At 49.9% G+C, this 18,895-nt stretch overlaps 1 protein-coding gene across 1 annotated transcript in view; it reads left to right on the top strand.

Moving 5' to 3' along the window:
* KBTBD11 (kelch repeat and BTB domain containing 11) overlaps positions 1–17,868 on the top strand; it is a 31,565-nt gene extending 13,697 nt beyond the window's left edge. Inside the window, 11 exon segments of the mRNA XM_017887856.1 lie at positions 11,307–12,522; positions 12,525–12,921; positions 12,923–12,982; positions 12,984–13,082; positions 13,084–13,287; positions 13,289–13,352; positions 13,355–13,406; positions 13,409–13,435; positions 13,438–13,498; positions 13,500–13,587; positions 13,589–17,868. Coding sequence (XP_017743345.1) covers positions 12,207–12,522; positions 12,525–12,921; positions 12,923–12,982; positions 12,984–13,082; positions 13,084–13,287; positions 13,289–13,352; positions 13,355–13,406; positions 13,409–13,435; positions 13,438–13,498; positions 13,500–13,587; positions 13,589–14,032 — 1,812 coding nt within the window. The 5' untranslated portion in view covers positions 11,307–12,206 and the 3' untranslated portion in view covers positions 14,033–17,868.
* The last annotated feature ends 1,027 nt before the right edge of the window (positions 17,869–18,895 follow it).

Here is an 18,895-nt window from a genome sequence, read left to right as displayed (position 1 = left end):
AGCCCCACACCCCCCTACAGGCCCCAGTGTGTGATGTTCCCTGCCTTGTGTCCAAGTGATCTCATTGTTCAATTCCCACCTCTTGAGTGAGAACATGTGGTGTTTGGTTTTCTGTCCTTGTGACAGTTTGCTGAGAATGATGTTTTCTAGCTTCATCCATGTCCCTGCAAAGGACATGAACTCATCCTTTTTTATGGCTGAATAGTATTCCATGGAGTGTATGTGCCACATTTTCTTTAACCAGTCTATTACTGATGGACATTTGGTTGGTTCCAAGTCTTTGCTATTGTGAATAGTGCCTCAATAAACATATGTGTGCATGTGTCTTTATAGTAGCATGATTTATAATCCTTTGGGTATATACCCAGTAACGGGATTGCCAGGTTAAATAGTAATTCTAGTTTTAGATCCTTGAGGAATTGCCACACTGTCTTCCACAATGGTTGAATGAATTTATACTCCCGCCAACAGTATAAAAGTGTTCCAATTTGTCCACATCCTCTCCAGCATCTCTTGTTTCCTGATTTTTTAATGATTGCCATTCTAACTGGTGTGAGATGGTATCTCATTGTGGTTTTGATTGCATTTCTCTGATGGCCAGTGATGATGAGCATTTTTTCATGTGTCTGTTGGCTGCATAAATGTCTTTTGAGAAGTGTCTGTTCATATTCTTTGCCAACTTTTTGATGGGGTTGCTTTTTTCTTGTAAATTTGTTTGAGTTATTTGTAGATTCTGGATATTAGCCCCTCCTGGAGTCTTATTGCTGGTCCCTTCAAGCCTTTGTCCTGTTTCCTGACTCCATTCAAATGCGTGCAGTGGCTCAACGCTTGCCTTCCGCGCTGAGGCTTGAGCCCCGTGGGGCCTAAGTCTGCCTGGTTGCTTGCTACTATTTTAGTAGCTGGTGCACTGTCTGGCACATTGTAAATACTTCATATATATCTGCTCAATAAATGAGCAAATGAATGAATATTGTTAATTAATTGTCAATATTGAGATATCAATGTGAATTTAACAGATCGAACAGTTGTGAGCAATTGTATTATTTATTCAGCCCAGGAATCTCTCATTTCCGATTGCAGCTGAACCTCCTTGGTGCGACACTCAACTTTGATTTCAGTTTTAAAATGAAACATTTATTTTGAAAGAGTCAAGTTGACCCAGACATTGCTCAGAGCTGGGCTTCAGGGCTGGACATTTCAGGAGAGTCTTTCAGCTGGTGCCTCTCTCCAGAGCCTTGGTGCTCTGGTGCGACCTTGCTATTCATGCTTTATGTTTGGCTGAATCAATAATTCTTGAATTGGAGCCACAGGGAAGGGCAGACGATTCCTCTTTCAACATATTTTCAGTTTCCACCCCAAGGACACTCACAGAAACCTAGAGTAAGATTTGTACTCCTCTGACTCAAAGACTCTTTTTGAGTGAATGCACTGATTTATTTTCATCCAGTTTTCTTTCAGTACTTCCAAATCTACGATTCCAGTGAGCACAGTCTGTGTTATAACTAGAGCGAGGGCAGGCGCCAGCAGCTCCCTGTCCAATCTGGTTTGGACCAAGTCGACCGCACACTTCCTGTGCAAGGACATCTCATTCCTCTCCTACTTTCAGGTATGGTCTATGCAGGTGTATCGTCATGTCAGCAATGAAGGAATGACGGAGACACTAAGCTCCATATGGCGTGGATCTCAGAACGTTTGCATTTTTTAAAAATCCACCAATCAGATACAGGAAGCAGATAAGGAAATCCATGCAACACGTTTCACAGCTGAGGTGCCCCCTCTGCACGACGCATCGCCTCACCGAATTGCTCACAGCAGACAGCAGCTAAGGGTCCGGACACATGGGTGCCCCCTCACCTCCCTTGCGTCTCGCTGCGAACCTGACCGCAGAGTCAGAAGCAGGCATCCTCACGGGTGAGACCACAGGGACTGGAATCCATGGCTCTGACCAAACCTCTTAAACTTGTGACCAGCAGGGGTGAATTCCTGCTAATTTGTGAGGGCCAGCTCACGAGGGAACAGATAACAACGTCTCGGGGTTTTTTTTTTTTTTTTTTTTGAGGCCACTTGTTGAAGGCTCCAGAGACAGAGGAAGAGAGGAGAATATTGGACTTTGGTGTTGGTCTGCTGCTAATTTTGCTCAGTCTTCTGAGACTAGAAACTTAGTACTTCTGTGCATTGAGCATTTTTTCATTTATTGAATCAAGATGCTGGTAGGTCTGCCTGTCTCGAGTGTGAACTGTGAGACTGAAATGGGACAGTTGCCGGGAAGATGCTGGGAGCGTGTCCAGGTAGATGCTGCCAGGCCTTGGCGTCGGCATCCTGTCCGGGTAGGTGCTGCCGGGCCTTGGCGCCCTGCCTGGGTAGGTGCTGCCGGGCCTTGGCGCCCCCTTCTTGTCCTGCTGGGGGGCCTCTGTTGTTTGGGAAGACCTTGTCCTGGGAGGCACTCCGCCTGGGTGTGGAAGGCTTGCTAGGGTAGCGGCTGCACTGTGCTCCTTGTCAACACCCTGTTTAACTCCAGGATCGCTCGGTGAAGTAGCTTTTGCTTTTAGGCAGAAAGACTACAGTTTCTAGGGATGGGAATCCCCGCACGCTAGCCTAACCCAGAGGTGGCATTTATTAGCACACTTACCTCCGAAGTCCCTGGAAGCTGTTCTTCAGCACCACTCGCTGCAGTGGTCTCAGTCTCCTGTCCTCTTCCCATTTCTTGGTTTTCTGCTCTGTGCATTGTTTCCTTTCTTCTGCTGGAGATAATGAGCTTTCCCTTGACTCCAGCTCTGGGATCCATGAGGGCAAGGCCCTGGCTCTCGCATCAGCCCAGAGGTGTGTGTATCGCCCACACCAGGTCAGGAGAGCTCAGGGTATCTTGTGGACGATGAGCTGTGACCAGCCCAGCCAGGATCCTGAGACCTGCTTCCTGGGGGCCCTGCACTTCCCTAAGGGAACCCAGTGATGGAGTGGCAGAGAAGGCGCCCACCGGTCAGTGGGTCTTCGCGTTTTAGGACGAGGTCACTGAATTGAGCAAATTGCCTGGGCTCTTGGTGGGAGTAAGTTACAGGGAAGAGACTCTGACCCGGGTGTGTCCGACACCAAAGGGAAGGCTTCAGAAACACACTGACCTTCCTGGAGCTTTGCCAACACGTGCTTATTTCATCCTGGCAGAAACACCGTGAGGCAGGCGTCATACATGAGGAAGTGCCGGAGACGGGAGATCGTCTGCCCAAGGCCTTTAGTTGAGGAACATCTAACTTTCAAGCCCACCCTCCCTCTTCTGAAAGGTGCCTGAGCAGTACCTAATTGTCACACAGGACACGCACTTCTGGACTCTGCCCCTCCTGTTCATTCCACCAGGAAGAGGGGCGGGTTCCTGCCGGGCTTTGTCGCTGCCTGAAGGGGAGCACGGATGAGTTTTCTCATCCCTGAGCCCAGGTTTCCTCAACTGTAAGACAGGGCAGTGCTGCCTACCTCCCGGGGTGTTGGGAGACTGTGGTAACTGATGTCACCTGCACAGTTCCTGCACGCAGTAAAAAGCACAAATGTTAATTCCTGCACGTGACCCACGCGTCCCCCAGATATGCTCAGAGAGGAGGAACAGGCAGGGGAGGAAGGGCTGGATGGATGCAGGGAGAGGGGCGTGAGCTTGGTGGAGGCTTTTTCTTAAATTGGAAGCGGAGGTGGGAAACACTGGCTGGAGGTGTAGGTACATAGAGAGATTTCCCAAGGTTGAAAATGCTCCCCATAGTTTAGGAATATGAGTTTAAAATCATGCCTGTTCATAATAGATTAAAAAATGTGTAAAGAGTAAAAAAAAAATCCTCATAATAATCGTCTCAACCCCCATCCTTATTGTCATACTTTTTTTCTTTCTGTATCTTAAGACTTTTTCAAGTTGGTCTATACTTTAAAACCCACAACTTTTTTTGATGATAAAAGCAGCATATATTTATTTTAGAAAATGTTGAAACTCAGCATTTAGGAGATAATAACACCTAGCTGTAATCCAACATCCAGATAAAACTATTCATCTCTTTTATTTATTTGTTTTTTTAGAAAACCTTTTTTTGTGAGATAGTCCCTACTTGGAGCTGTCATGTGGATAATATCTTAATCTGCCATTCTTTGTGTAGTTTAAAAACTTGCTTTTACTTTATTGTTGTTATTATTTTTGAGACATGGTCTCATTCGGTTGCCCAGGCTGGAGTGCAGTGGCAACAGCCTTGACCTTTCCCGGGCTCAAGTGATCCTCTGACCCCAGCCTACCAAGTAGCTGGGACTACAAATGCTGCACGCCACCACTCTCAGCTAATTTTTTTTTTTTTTTTTTTTTTGTATTTTTAGTAGGGAAGGGGTCTCCCCATGTTGCCCAGGCTGGCCTTGAACTCCTGACCTTAGGTTATCCACCCATCTCAGCCTTCTGAAGCGCTGGGATTACAGTCATGAGCCACCATGCCCAGCCTCCGTGGTTTCATCTGAGTATTTTCAGAGTTGCCATTGTTTTAGTTTCCCTCGCTAACATCCATTCATCTATCCATCTAGCCATCCAATCACCCATCTGTCTATCCATCCATCTATCTGTCCATCCACTACCCACCCACCCATCCGTCTATCCATCTGTCCATCCATCTATCCATCCATCCATCCGGTTGCCCTTGCAGAGCCCAGCCTGTGCTAATGGTAGAGTGAAAGGTAATCCTCATTTTTGTGAATTTTATATTTTTAAGGAAAAGGATGACACATACACCTCCCTATCTGTAATGATACTATGTGGTGCTAAAATAAGACTTTCTTTGCAAACACAGACTGTGGAGCAACTAAAACCAGAAGTGAGGAAGGCTTATTAGAGAACGCAGCATGGCAGCTTGAGCTTAAAGAATGAGCAAGAATTCTGCTCCTCAAACCAGAATGGGGGTTGTCTTAGGCAGCGAGAATTGCACAGGCAAAAGCTCCACTATTAATATATGAATACACAAATACTCCCTACACACACATACACACACACACCCATACACGGTTCATCAGGGGAGCCACAGGCAATTCCATGAGCTCGTGCAGTAGGACAGAGGGGAGTGAGGCATGAGGGCGAGTGGGTTAGGAGCAGATTGCTCAATACTTTATTTACCAGCCTACGGTAAATAGACTTCAAGAATATCTATTGTGTAAAAGCTCTTCTTCAGGAAATTGCCAACACTTTTACTTCTTCCAATTAAGTCCTGCTAGGAGATTCAGCCTACTGTTATTCCCCTAAATGACCCCCAGGAGGGCAGGTGGGAGACAGCTGGTGGAGCCGGGCCGGGCCTGCCCCAGGACCCAGTGCTGCCCCATCTCCCACTGCGTCATGCTCAGAACTGCGCAGAGCACCCTGACTTGCTTGGGTTCTGTCTACAGGATGCAGGGGCAACTGGCAACCTACCTTAACATTCCCGAGGCTTCGCTCAGCTCTGTGCATGGCTGTGACAGGCGTCAGCTCGGATGGGGCCGGGAGTCTGAATGACTCAAGAGGCGTCATGGCGCGGTGGCTGATGGCGTGGGCAGTGGAGCCAGTTGCTTGGCTCATTTCTGGCTCTGCCCCTTAAAACTGCATGGCTTATAAAATGCATATTGATGAAATCACATAAATGGCTAATCACAACACCTGCCTCCCAGAAGGCTCCTGCGGGTGCCGTGTGTTAATATGAGGTAACACACACCAGAACACTGCCTGGCAAAATAGACGCCACTGCTCTGTGTCCGTTCGGACTTACGTGTTGTTAGGTCACGCTGCAGTCCAGCTGGTCTCTTAGGATGTCCTTCATAAAAAACAAGCTAAAAGAGGTCAGGTGTGGTGGCTGACACCTGTAATCCCAGCACTTTGGGAGGCTGAGGTGGGCAGATCACTTGAGGTCAGGAATTCGAGACCAGCCTAACCAACATAGTGAAACTCCGTCTGTACTAAAAATACAAAAATTAGCCAGGCACGGTGGCGGGTGCCTATAATCCCAGCTACTCGGGAGGCTGAGGCAGGAGAATCGCCTGAACCCAAGAGACAGAGGTTGTAGTAAGCCGAGATCGTGCCATTGCACTACAGCCTGGGTGACAAGGGCGAGACTCTGTCTCAAATTAAAAAAAAAAAAAAATTAAAAGAGTATAGATTGTGCTCTGGTGGGACAGACGCTAATGCATGTTGCTAGGTATATTATGGAACATTTACTTATTTATTCAGTTACTCAAGAAACTCCACCCCGCAGTAGACACCCTCCCCATTTCTAAACTACACAGAAAATACTGCCTACAATTGGCTTTAGTTTGCTTTATCCCTGTAGTATCTCGTTGCTTGAACCATTGTGGGTATCCTGAAGGCAGGCACTAAGAGCAGAAGCTGCTTTTCTCGTCCCCCAGGACAGCACAGAACCTTTTGCTTTTAGTAGCCGTACGGCCAAGTTAAATATGGGCTGCATTTTATAAGGAAAATATATTTCCTGAGTGGTGTTTCCTCCTGGCTAGCTTTAGGCTGTGTAATTCTGCACATTTTGATGGTCCCCTTACACTATTTTCTATGCCTTAAAGAGTCCTGAGAACATGTGGATCAGAGCTGGGCGTGAAGACGGCCGTCTCCACGGAGCATTGGTGTCAGTGACGGCACCAACTCCCTTCTTGCTTCCCCCACCTTCAATCCTGCCTGCCCAGAAGCTGTGGGCCTGTGTTCATTTGGGCCTGGAGAGAAAATAACCTTGAAAGGCAGTATGTGTACCAACATTGAAAGTGAATCAATACATTGAATCAAAGAGAAATCCTGACTGGGCGTGGTGGCTCACACCTGTAATCCCAGCAAATTTAGGAGGCCGAGGCAGGTGGATCACTTAAGCCCAGAAGTTCAAGACCACTCTAGGCAACATAGCGAGATCCTGTTTCTACTAAACATACAAAAATTAGCCAGCTGTGGTGGTGCACCACCGTAGTCGCAGCTACTCGGGAGGCTGAGGTGGGAGGAGCTCTTGAGCCCAGGAGTTGAGGCTGCAGTGAGCCATGATTATGCAACTGTCCTCCAGCCTGGATGACAGAGAAAGACCCTCGACAAACAAACAAACAAAAATCCTGAGATTCCCTAGAGGTTTCTAAGATGGTATAATTTTTCTTAGATTTATGGCTTTTCTTTCTTAATTAACCTCACGATTCATTGGCTATTTAACTGTGTGAATGGCATCTTTCTGTTGCTGATGGAGGCCATGCGGGTGCGGCCCACACAAGCGCTATTCCAGGGACACTGTGCTCTAACGGGGTGTGGCGGGACACAGGCAGTGCGTGTAAGATGCTAGAAGGAATTTTTGTTTTTGAGACGAAGTTTCACTCTTGTTGCCCAGGCTGGAATGCGATGGCGTGATCTCGGCTCACTGTAACCTCCGCCTCCGGGGTTCAGGTGATTCTCCTGCCTCAGCTTCCTGAGTAGCTGAGATTACAGGCCTGTGCCACCAAGCCCGGCTAATTTTGTACTTTTTTAGTAGAGACGGGGTTTCGCCATGTTGGTCTTGAACTCCTGACCTCAGTTGACCCACCTGCCTTGGCCTCCCAAAGTGCTGAGATTACAGACTTGAGCCACTGCGCCCGGCTGAAGGACTTAGAAGCAAAACATACCACAGAAGTTTACATAAACTGCCTAAGTCAATTAATGCATTCTTTAAAAAAAATTAAGCTGACTGTAATGATTTGAAAGGAAGATTCTTTTTAGCAAGCAGTATTACTAAAATAGAGCATGATACTTAATTCTGAATAAATCCTAATGTCCACATTAAATATATAATGTCCACTTTGGGAAATCATACAAAATCTTATTTTTTAATTTGTATTAATAGTAAAGAAATGTATAGAAACTTAAAAGTGTAGATATTTATAAGGCCCAGAAGAAACTTAACATCCTCTGGAGGGGAAATACTACATCTATTTTATTGTTTTCATTGAATACTATGTATATTTAATTAGCCCTTGTTCTTAGGAAATGATTTCCTAATTACCAGCAAGAAGGAAACTGGTCACTTATCTGCCGCACCCCCCATGCCTTCCTTGGAAACTGCAGTGCTGACTTTCTGTGTATCGCCTGGTTGTGACTCCAGAAGTAAGCTCAGGAAACCCCTGTTGACTTTCACGCAGGGAAAAAATCCTTCCAGACGCTCTGGTGGGGGGTGGGAGGGTTTCAGTGATTTCACAGTAACAAGGATGGACGCTCCTCAGGGAGCCTCTTAGTGAAATTCTGATTCTAGAGCCAACCACACAATGGTGGTGGGAGGAATCCCTTTGGAAATCCCTGACTTCCCATCCGAAAAAATCTGACCCTAACAGTCACCGCAGTTGCTGACGCCTCAGAGGACTGCTAAACCCAAAGGCCGACTCCTCTCCATCTGTTTTAAGGTAAACATTTCAGTAATGGGTCATTCTGGAAAAAAAAAAACCAAAAACCAAAAATCTCTTAATGTTGAGTTTCTTTTAACATCATTTGAGATAGAAAAGGGCCTCCTGCTTAACCTCATTTCCCACGTGGTGTGGGACACCACATCCATTCTGCAGGGAGAGCCCCGGCAGGGCAGGCACATTTAGTGCTGTGAGACCATCTCCCAGAAACGCTGCCCAGAGCGTCCTAGAGGGGGCAGCGGAGGGCTCCCGAGCCCCTGATGCAGCCTTGCTGTTACTCGACAGTGTAGCTGAAGATCTTGGTGTCAGAAACAACATCACTGATGGTGGTGGACAGGGACCTGCTGGTCTCCTTTTGGCTATATGGCAGGTGATCTCAGTGCAGTGGTGTCTGAGAGGCCTCATGATTCCTCCCGGTGAGAGTGCGAGGCTGTACCATGCCGAAACCATCCCTGGCTCTGCCAACTTGCTCTGTCTGTAATGTGAGCAGGGAGACGGTGGGGACGACAGAGTATGATAGGACCACAGAATACGAGAGGGCCACCACCTCTTGCTGGAAGGGGCCCCTCAGAAGGACACAATTTAATAATGTGTGTGTTGGAAAAGTAACATAAAGACTGCTTGAATCATGATTTTTGAGATGATTGAGTTTTATTCTTTCTGGGGCCAGCTGGAATAAGAATCAGTTCTATCCCAGGTGTGAGTTGAACATCCCAAATTTGAAACTGAAAATGCTCCAAAATCTGAAACGTTTTGAGTGCTGACATAATGCTCATTGGATCCTTTCAGATTTGGGGTTTTGGGAGTTGAAATGTAAGTATAAATGCAAGTATTCCAAAATTCAAAAAATGGGAAATCCTAAAGAGCTCAAACATTTGGGATGAGGGCTACTCAGCCTCTAGCCAGACGGCTTCCTTGTTGGCACAGCAGAGATGGGTGCCTTGCTGCTGGGGGTGCTGCGGGCTGCTTTCCAGTGTATCTGTTTCATCATGGAGATGTTTCTCTTGCTTAACTGAGGTTATAACAAAATGTATACTTATCAAACACTCTTTCAGGCCTTGAACTGATTTCATAGGACTTTTCAGGGCAGAGTTCCAAATTTAAGCTTTTAAAATGCATTTTACTGATTGCGTGACTTCCCTTCAGTCTGTGATGATTAATTACATAAAGATGACTTTCAGGATGGAGGCTCCTGTACACTGCAGGACAGTCCAGCCAGAGAAAGAACTAGGGAGCTCTGAGACCCCTTTCTAGGCCAAGAAGAAAGTTTACTACATTGGATTTCTAGGGGCTATGTCTTCTGTATCTTACAGAAACCATGTTAAACAAATAAGCCAACTGAGACAGCCAGTTCTCGGATTTTACTTCAGACCTGAGGTTCGTGTCTATTTCTAATCTGATAGAGAAGTTTGTCTTAGATTTGCTCTCCCTCTCCTTTGTATGACTCAGCTGGCTGGAAAGACTCTACAGTCTTCAGGGTTGGTGCCCTTCACTGATGCAGCTTCACAGCTTTTCCAGTTTGGGTCACCCTTACATTGTGGTCCTTTCCCTGGCCCTGGACTGGGCACCACTGGACAGCAGGATGGGGGCCTGGGGTGAGCACCTGTCAGTGTGGGCATGGCTGGGTGAACACTCGGGACCCTTGTGTCCTGCCCAGCCATTGTCTCTGACCTACCCTGGGGATCAGAGCTTCAGGATACTCAAAAACCTTCTTACTATGACATTCCCCAGGCATCTGATGACAATTCTGTGCACATAGGGAGTGTGCCAGCATTTTATTGTGAAAGATATCTGGCAGACAGATGGAGGGAGAGAGAGACGGGGAGAGTTAAACGTCTGGAGCTTTCAACTTGCCACTTATTTCTGAGAATACTGGGAAAGCCTTTTCAGGGACAGAGTGACAGTAAGAGCAGGGCATTTACAGTAAGCAGGTAACACTATTGCATATAATAAGTAGAACATCAGAAGATGCTGGGGATTAAGTATCATGTTACCCATCTCACTTGAGAGCTGAACACGCATTCTGTATAAAGATAAGCCTGGTCATGTTTTGGATGGTTTTGTTGTCTACATTTTTCTTTAGAAAGCCAGAATGAAGTTGCCTTATGTGGACTCTAAGACCTCTAAGTTTCTTCCCAGTATGTTAGGGAGTGTCCATGAAGCATTTGCCAATTTAGGCAGGATATTTGATTGTATTCTATAATGCATCTGCCGGCACTCACATCTGCCTTCCACATACTTCATTCAGTCTTTCCGCTTTGATTTTCCTTTTGCTGCATTTAGGCTGTTTGGATAATTGCTTCTCTGAGGTTTTTCAGGGTTGTAATTCTAAGAGTTTAAACAGATTTAGGAGTTGACGCCATTTGGGGTCCTGAATTCATGCTGTTGGCTGAAGCTGATTCCAGAGAAGCATCCTAACGCCTTTCTACAAATAGTTGTAACCGAATTTGAAATAATTAACTGGGAAACACTGAAAAAAAACTTGTGATCTGTTAATAAATTAATAAAATCACACAATCCAGTCATGCTTTCTCACTAAAAGGAGTTCTTGATGCTACTTACACTTTTTATGTTGAAAACAGGAAATTGTTGATACTCGACTGCTTTTGACCTACAGAACTAGTAACTTCATATGGGTCAACCAACGCGTGTCAGGCCTTAATGTTTGGTGGTGCCTATGCTTGAACTGGGCTCTCCTGAGTCCTCAAAATCAGGAAAGGAATATCGAGAGGGTACTTTAAAAAATTCCTAAATAATTCTGCATGTCCTGTTCATCAAACTCTCCAGCAGAGAAAAGTCACAACCCCTTTACAACCAAAACTGAATTCTATAATCTGAATATTGGAGATGGAAGGGTGGTAGACTCCACTGACACGAAATAACCTTACTGAAAAACGCACAAATATCCTCTCTTTCTGTCCTATAAACAGGAACAAGAGAATGGTGAGAGGACGCGGAAACACCTGATATCCCAGCAAAGGAAGCTGCAGAGGAAGGGTCCTGCCCCGTGAGCAAGGACGGCCTCCAGGAGCACAGCGGCTTCTCCTGACACCTCCCTGGCAGTGAATTACGGATGACCCAGTACATGGGGAGGTGCGGACGCCGACACACGGGGAGGGCTCCTGAGACCAGCGCGCACGACCAGTGTCCTCCCCGTGACCTTGAAGTTGTGTAGCCACAAGTGGGAGCCACAAAGAAGGAGAGCCCACAGGGGCTCCTTTCAAGACATGGGGTTAAATCAGGGCTCTGAAGTTGGGGCCACAGCCGATCTCAGCTTTCTGCGTCCTGGGGGTGCGGTGATATGATGGAATGTGAAGTGAGTGGGTGAGCACGGACTCCAGAAAGGGCGCACCAGATACCTGGTTATCCGATACTGCAGAGAGACACCTGGTCAGCCGGCGTTGCAGAGAGGGACAGCTAGTGACTCAGACTGCAGAGAGAAACACCTGGTCACCCAGGCTGCAGAAACAACCACAGTCAACTGCAGCTCCAGTCAGTGCTGTATGTTGGCTGACGTGGTCTTGCACCGGCCGGAGATCCATTCACCAAGACTTTCTGGGCAGATTTAAAGTGACGGGTTCAGAAGTTCAGCAAGAGTTGGACACACCCCTCCTCACTGGAGAGGAGAGGGGAAAGGCGGCGGGTGGGGAGCAGCGTGTGAGATTCCCCCCCCTCACACACACACAGCAAAAAAGCGTGGACACACAGAAGTGAAATCTGATCCCGTGCCAGGAAAAGCTGTGAGGCTGGAAACCCCGGAGTAACGCTCGACCTTGGCCAGACCTGCAGGCTGTGGAGCCGGGGGAGTGCGGGTGCAGCACAGCCGGGCCATGGAGCACGCGGTGGCCCCCTGCGTCCTCTACCCAGGGACGGAGCCCGGGGCTGCGGGGGAGGGCGAGAGCGAGGGCGCCGCGTCCCCGGCGCAGACACCCTGCAGTCTCGGCGCGTCCCTGTGCTTCAGCTCCGGGGAGGAGTCCCCGCCGCAGTCCCTCGCCTCAGCGGCGGAAGGCGCGGCCACCTCCCCGCCCTCCAGCGGTGGCCCGCGGGTGGTGGAGCGGCAGTGGGAGGCCGGCAGCGCGGGCGCCGCGTCCCCGGAGGAGCTCGCGTCCCCCGAGGAGCGCGCGTGCCCGGAAGAGCCCGCGGCGGCGTCCCCGAGCCACGCGTTTGGCTTGAGGACCCCGCGTCCCCCGAGGAGCCCGGAGAGCCCGCGCCCGTGCCCCCGGGGTTCGGGGCGGTGTACGGGGAGCCGGATTTGGTGCTGGAGGTGTCCGGGCGCCGGCTGCGCGCGCACAAGGCAGTGCTGGCGGCGCGCAGCGACTACTTCCGCGCGCGCGCGTCGCGGGACGTGCTGCGGGTGCAGGGAGTGAGCCTGGCGGCTCTGCGGTTGCTCCTAGCCGACGCCTACAGCGGGCGCATGGCGGGCGTGCGGCCCGACAACGTGGCCGAGGTGGTGGCCGGCGCGCGCCGCCTGCAACTGCCTGGCGCCGCGCAGCGCGCCACCGACGCCGTGGGGCCGCAGCTGACCTTTGCCAACTGCTACGGGTCCTGGAGCCGCGGCAGCGCAGGCGGCGACGAGTGCGGACGCCGCCTACTGCTTCATGAGCGACATATCCTGGAGGGATGCGCGAGCCCGCCGTGTTCGGCGCCCTGCTGGGCGCAGAGAGGACCTGCTGCTGCGCCGCCGGCCTGCGCGCCGGCCGGCCCACCTCTTGGCTGCGCGCTGGGGCCGGCGGGGACGCGCGGGCAGCCGGCGCAGAGCCCTCGGGGCGCGGACGCGCGCGGACGCGCCCGTCTCTGCTTCACGCGCGGCGGAGAGTGCCCGGCTGCGCGGCTGGCCCGAGGGCGCGCCGGCGCGGGCTGCGGCCTGTGTGTCCTCTACAAACTAACTCTCCTGGGGGCGGCGGTGCGCCCGCGGGCCAGACGGCCGCGCGCGCCCGTCGACCGGTCTTCTGCTACCCGCCACAGACAGCTGGAGCCTCCTGTGAGGGCCCTGCGGCCAGGCGCGCTCGCACTGCGGCTGCTGGCCCTGGACGGCACCTCTACGCCGTGGGCGGCGAGTGCCCTGCTCCGTGGAGCGCTACGACCCGCGCGCTGATCGCTGGCCCCCGTCGCGCCGCTGCCCCCGGGCGCCTCGCCGTGGCGCACGAGGCACCACCTGCCACGGAGGATCTACGTGTCTGCGGGCGCTCGCTTTTCTACCGCCTGCTCAAGTTACGACCCGCGGCGCGACGAAGTGGCCAGGAGTGGCCCGTGCGCAGCAGCCGCGACGCGCTCGGCCAGCATGGTGGCTCTCGACGGTTCATCTACCGCTTCGCCTGAGCGAGCCGCGGCGAGGCGCAGGGACGGGCCGGGGCGCGTCAGCGGTGTCCCGATACACTGCACTGGCAAGCGTGGAAGCCGTGTGCGCGCCTTTGCGCCCCCGCGCCCCACGGGCCTGCAGCCTCCGCTGGCGCCCTGGACGGCGCCATCTACGTGCGTGAGCCGCGCGGGCACCTGGCGCTTCCAGCCCGCCCGGGACGGCGAGGCCGGCGGCGACGCAGGCCAGGGCGGCGGCTTCGAGGCGCTGGGCGCCCCCTTGGACGTCCGGGGCGTGCTCATCCCGTTCGCTCTCAGCCTACCCGAGAAGTCGCCCCGAGGGGAGCAGGGAGCCGCATAGGCCGGCGGGGTCGGCGGGCGTCTCCCTCGCAGGGGGCTGCGGGGCCCGGGTCCCATCGAGCCCACGGAGGAGGACGCGGGGAGTCGGGGCCGCTAGACGTGCTGGTGGTGTGGATGCTTCGAAGGATCCCCGAGGACGCTCTCAGGGCCCTTCCGCTTTGCTTTCCTTTTGCTTCTCTTTGCTTCTGGGAGTCGATGCCTTGAGACCCAGGTGGTGTGCCGTTGGGTCCCTTGACAGACTGGACACGGGACACAGAAAGCTGTGGGATCCAAAGGGTCATCCTCAGGGTACAGTGCGGGGTCCTGAGGCAGCCTGCAGCCGGCCCCGGGGTGTCCCGAACCCCGCAGAGCACCGAGGCTGTGCGCGGAAGCCTGGGACGCAGAAGTAGGTCGCTGCGAACTATCGGGGGAAGCACGCAGAGAGGGTCATGCTTTTTATTTTGGCTTGAGATTTAAAATTATAACTGATAAGTAAAGCTCTTTCTAATTTAGTTGAAAATTTCGTACCATGTGCTTGCTTTGGTTGGCTCAACTCCAAAAAGAGTAATTTAATAAGCATTAAAGGTAAATTTTTGATTACCAGTAAGGTTTCTTGTCCAATATGCATTGGAAGTATTTCTTTCCCCACACCATTGCTACTCAAACTCACATGCCTAGAGCAGCTCTGGCGCACTGTTGGACCGACGGGGCTTTCATACTTTCAGTTTAAGGGATGTTAACTGATGTAGCGATGATTTACCATTATTTAAATTTTAAGTCTTTAGTGGCTAAATGTTACCAAACAGCCCATCATAAGTAAGAAAAACTTACCGGGGTGCTTGTCTAAAAAGCAATCTTTGATAGCCCACTCTATCCCCAGCCGCTTTCATATTCTGGAACAAGATAAAATATTATTCCTAAATAACGGGGAAAATCATTTTGTTTTGACAGTTCTATCAAAAAAAGTGTAGGCACATTTTGAACCCACTGTTTATGAAGTTTTAAATATGGATCGTGTAGTTCTGATGAGGGAGATTAATTTTTACAATCATTATTCTAAGAAAGTGTGGCCAAGTGACAGTGGGCATAGTAAGGTTTATAACAAGGAAGGGACATGCTTATCACCACAGATTAGCAAGTAAACTGCATGTACTTAATTGTATTGAATTAAATTCCAAAATACCCTGATAGAATTAACATGAGGCTCACTGCATTGACAGGGTATGAGGATTAAAAACAAATCATTTGGGTCGTTTCTCATTTGTTTTAACATTTTACTTTTCAAGTGTGTATACAGAGGACTTACGAGTTTGAGGATGAGATTCATGCTCACAGATGGAGGCAAACATTTGAACTCCGAATCCAACCCATTCTCTTACTGTAAGAGGAAAAGTAAATGAAAGTTACTGGAACGTAACTAGTTGAAATCATGCCTACTTTAATATTATTTGTTTGTTAATCCAGTGATGGGAACTGCCATCTCTGTAGAAATCAGTGGGTAATTGAAAAATAGGTTATGCTTTTTAAAGAGTCTGTCATTATGAGAGGTCTCAGTTAAGTGTGTTTAGAAGTGATCAGCTTGAACCTTATGCATGCCTTGGGGACTGGAATTTATGATCTGGGTTAGAGTATGTTCTGGGGACGTGTCTGCTTGCCCATGGTTACTCGTGAACTGAGGGGATAGCTTGGCAACTTGGTTAATCATCTTGGGAAAGAAAAACAGACTTCATATCGCCTGACTTGATCCGCCTTTTATAGGAGTATACTGGAGAAATGGTTGTAGAAACAGTATTTACAGCAAAAGGAAACAAATAATGTTCATTTTCAGCAATGTACCATTCACACTGTCCTGCCTTTTCCTCTAGAATTTTATTATTAATGGTAGAAATTTTTATATGAAATGGGACCAGGACCAGGCTAATATTTTCAGTCCTTAAATATCAAACTCATATGCTGTTATCACTGTGATTTTACTTGTGAAATCATTCCTGTAATGTTTGTTTGAAAATGCAATGTGGAAATTGGGCTTCCAGAGTAACACTGTCCCCGCAAGAGGATATGAGAAGTGGCGGCTGCAGTCACGTGCAGTTCCTGTGGCTTTCCAGCATTTCATTTAGTGAAGGAATGCCCACACTAGACGTAGCACAGCTTCCGGTGGGGCCCCAGCAGCAAAGCCCCAGGTACTCCCTGTCACCTCACAACAAAATGCACGAAGAAACTTAATAAGAGAAAGGAATTAATACCAACCATTAAAGGATGTCCAGCCAACCTATTGTGGAATTATATAGAATAGTGTACACCACATTTCTAAATAGTGATATCACATAGAAACGCATACTAGAGGACCTGCCACGCCGTGAGCCGCGTTTTGCTTTTGGGGCCAGTCCGTGGGGTGTGGAGCCGCTAGGGTTTGCACCCATGAAACAAAGAGAAAAGCCACACCCTCCAAGGCTTTGATTCTGGGACTGCTGCGAGGAGGGCAGAGGCATTGCTGAGACTGCCTGGCGCCGGCTGATGCCCCAGGTAGGATCTTTTCGAATTCAAAGTGATGGTCTAAGTGTGCGTCCAACACTGTGTAGGAAAAGATTGGTGCAAAAATATTCCTGGTCATCCACCTGTTAAAAGAGTTAGATGAGGCTAGTGCCTTGATAACAGCTATCCACACTTCTCATGAAATTAACCCATATGCTGGGGCATTTCCAAATGTCGGACTCATGAAATTAACCCATATGCAGGGGCCTTTCCAAATGTCTGGAAAGGCAGTGGTGTCCTTTGGGGAAAATGTTATGCACGGAAGCCTGACCTTTTGCTTAGTTGACAGCAATCCCTTCTCTATTGCCAATCAAGGTTCATTTGGGATGCAGAGGAATGAGCTTGAGCCTTCCTCCTTTTCCTTCCGGTTTTATTCTTCGTCTTGGGAACAGCCCTCCACTCTGCATTGCTTCCTGCAGCTTTGTAGAGCTGGAGTTGGAACTTCAGGATTTGGTTTCTGAGTCTGGAGGCACCGACTTCTCCTGTAAGAAAATGAATGTTGTGGAAATCCTTTGGCTACTTAACTAAAACTCGTGACTGTATCAGTTTGGCTACAAATAAGAAATTAATCATCTGCTCTGTTTCTGCTAATTTCTGGTGTCACTTCAGTAATTCTGGTAGCAACCGTTGAATCTGTTGGTCACTTCCTGTAAACGATTTGGAAATAGGATGTTTTCAGCCTTTTGTCTTTCTGAAGTCAAGATAGATTCAAGACATAATCTGTTGTAAGATCTTAGTAGAGCAAATGTAAGCAAAAGTGCATTTTTGTGTTCTTGTTAATTTTAGATGCTTTCTTAGCTTACAAAAGTTTTGTTTTGGGTTAAAATCAATCAACTTTCTGATTTTTCCCCTTCTGCAATGTGATTATTCGTAAGAAGATAACGAGCTGAAAATGGAAATCTGCAATTGTTTCAGTTGCCTTGAATTTCTTTCAGTGGCCACATCGTTTCCATGTTTTCCACATCCAGGAGGAAGTCTGGGCTGTGCAACCTTCAGGCACCCGGCACAGACACTGTGCTGGCAGGTGCTTCAGACACGCCAAGTGAATGGATTTGGATGGAACGCACATAAAACAGGAGACGGGTTCTCGTGTGAGATCAAAGCTCCTCCAAAGCCTATTCAAGGTCTAAGCGATTCTCAAATGTTACCATTTATTAAAGGTAAACTACACCTGTTGAAGGCCAAGTTCAGGCCAGCTGTTGTGATCTGCGTAATGTATTTATTAATGCTTGAGTTTTAAAATCCTGGGCATAAATAGCGCAGAGCCTTGTATGTCTGTCAGTTCCTGCCGAGATGAAATAAATCATGCAGAAAGTGCCAGTGCTCCTGGCGTGCCTGGGTTGCTTTTTTCTTTCTCCACAGCGCGTGTCTGATGAGGCGTTTTCTCCTGTGAATCAGGGATCCTAGCTCTGCACGCGGGACCCAGGGCTGACACCTCCCACCGTCAAGTGAGGAACTGCCCTCACCGGCTCCTGAAGCTCCCCCCCGCACAGAGCTTCTAAGCTGGGGTGTCCGTTCCCACTCCCAGGTGCCTTGGATTCCTCTGTCTGCTCACGGACCCCAGCGGGGGATCAGGGCACACCACATAGGGCCTCAGGAGCACATGGAAGCTGAGGTCGGCGCCTTGACTGTGGTTCGCGGGGAAGGCAGGTTGGGGCAGAGGGAGCCACTTCACTGCACTGGTTTGAGTCCTTCCAGTGGGCTTTGTGCTATCATGGTGGTCTCCAGTTGCCTGGTACCAGGCCCAGGGGTGATAAAGGGTGGGGCTTGTGTGTGAGAGTAGCTGAGGAGGGGTTGGGGGTGTGGACTCTGGCCATTTGGTCTGGACATGAGCTCCCAGCCAAGCCCTTCCTAGCTCTAAGAATGGGCTGACCCCAGGAGGACAGCCTGTCCCAGGCCTGGCCAGCAAGCTCTGTAAGATGCCAAAACATCACAAAATACAGAAAATGAAAGAGGTGGTCAGTAGGACTGCCAGGCACAGTCCCCTGCCCCTGGAGCGGGTCGGGATGTACCAGGGCAGACCGGTAACAGCATTAGGGCCATCCCGCGTCTTCCCCGGTGTCCCCTCCCCTTCCACCAGCAGCGCCTCCTCCATGAAAGTTCCCAAGTGCACTGGGGCTTGGGGGAGCTAACGTAGAACACGTCCTCCCACCCACCACCCGGGTGAGAATGAACTGGGAAATGGCTCACAAACCAGGCAGGTGGGACCCACAGCCATGGCCTCACCCACAGGAGCTGTGCCAGAGAGTGGTACTGGGTTTGTTGCCACGTGGGCGTGTGAAGGCCACCCGAGTCAGTGCACACATTCCCCCATCCCAGGGTGTCAGATGCACTCAGCCGCCCCCCCCCCCCC

Source organism: Rhinopithecus bieti, unplaced genomic scaffold (assembly GCF_001698545.2).
Source record: "Rhinopithecus bieti isolate Rb0 unplaced genomic scaffold, ASM169854v2 scaffold_15838, whole genome shotgun sequence".
Lineage (NCBI taxonomy): Eukaryota > Metazoa > Chordata > Mammalia > Primates > Cercopithecidae > Rhinopithecus > Rhinopithecus bieti.
The sequence above is the reverse complement of the archived record's forward strand: the minus strand, read 5'-3'. Positions and strand labels throughout refer to the sequence as shown.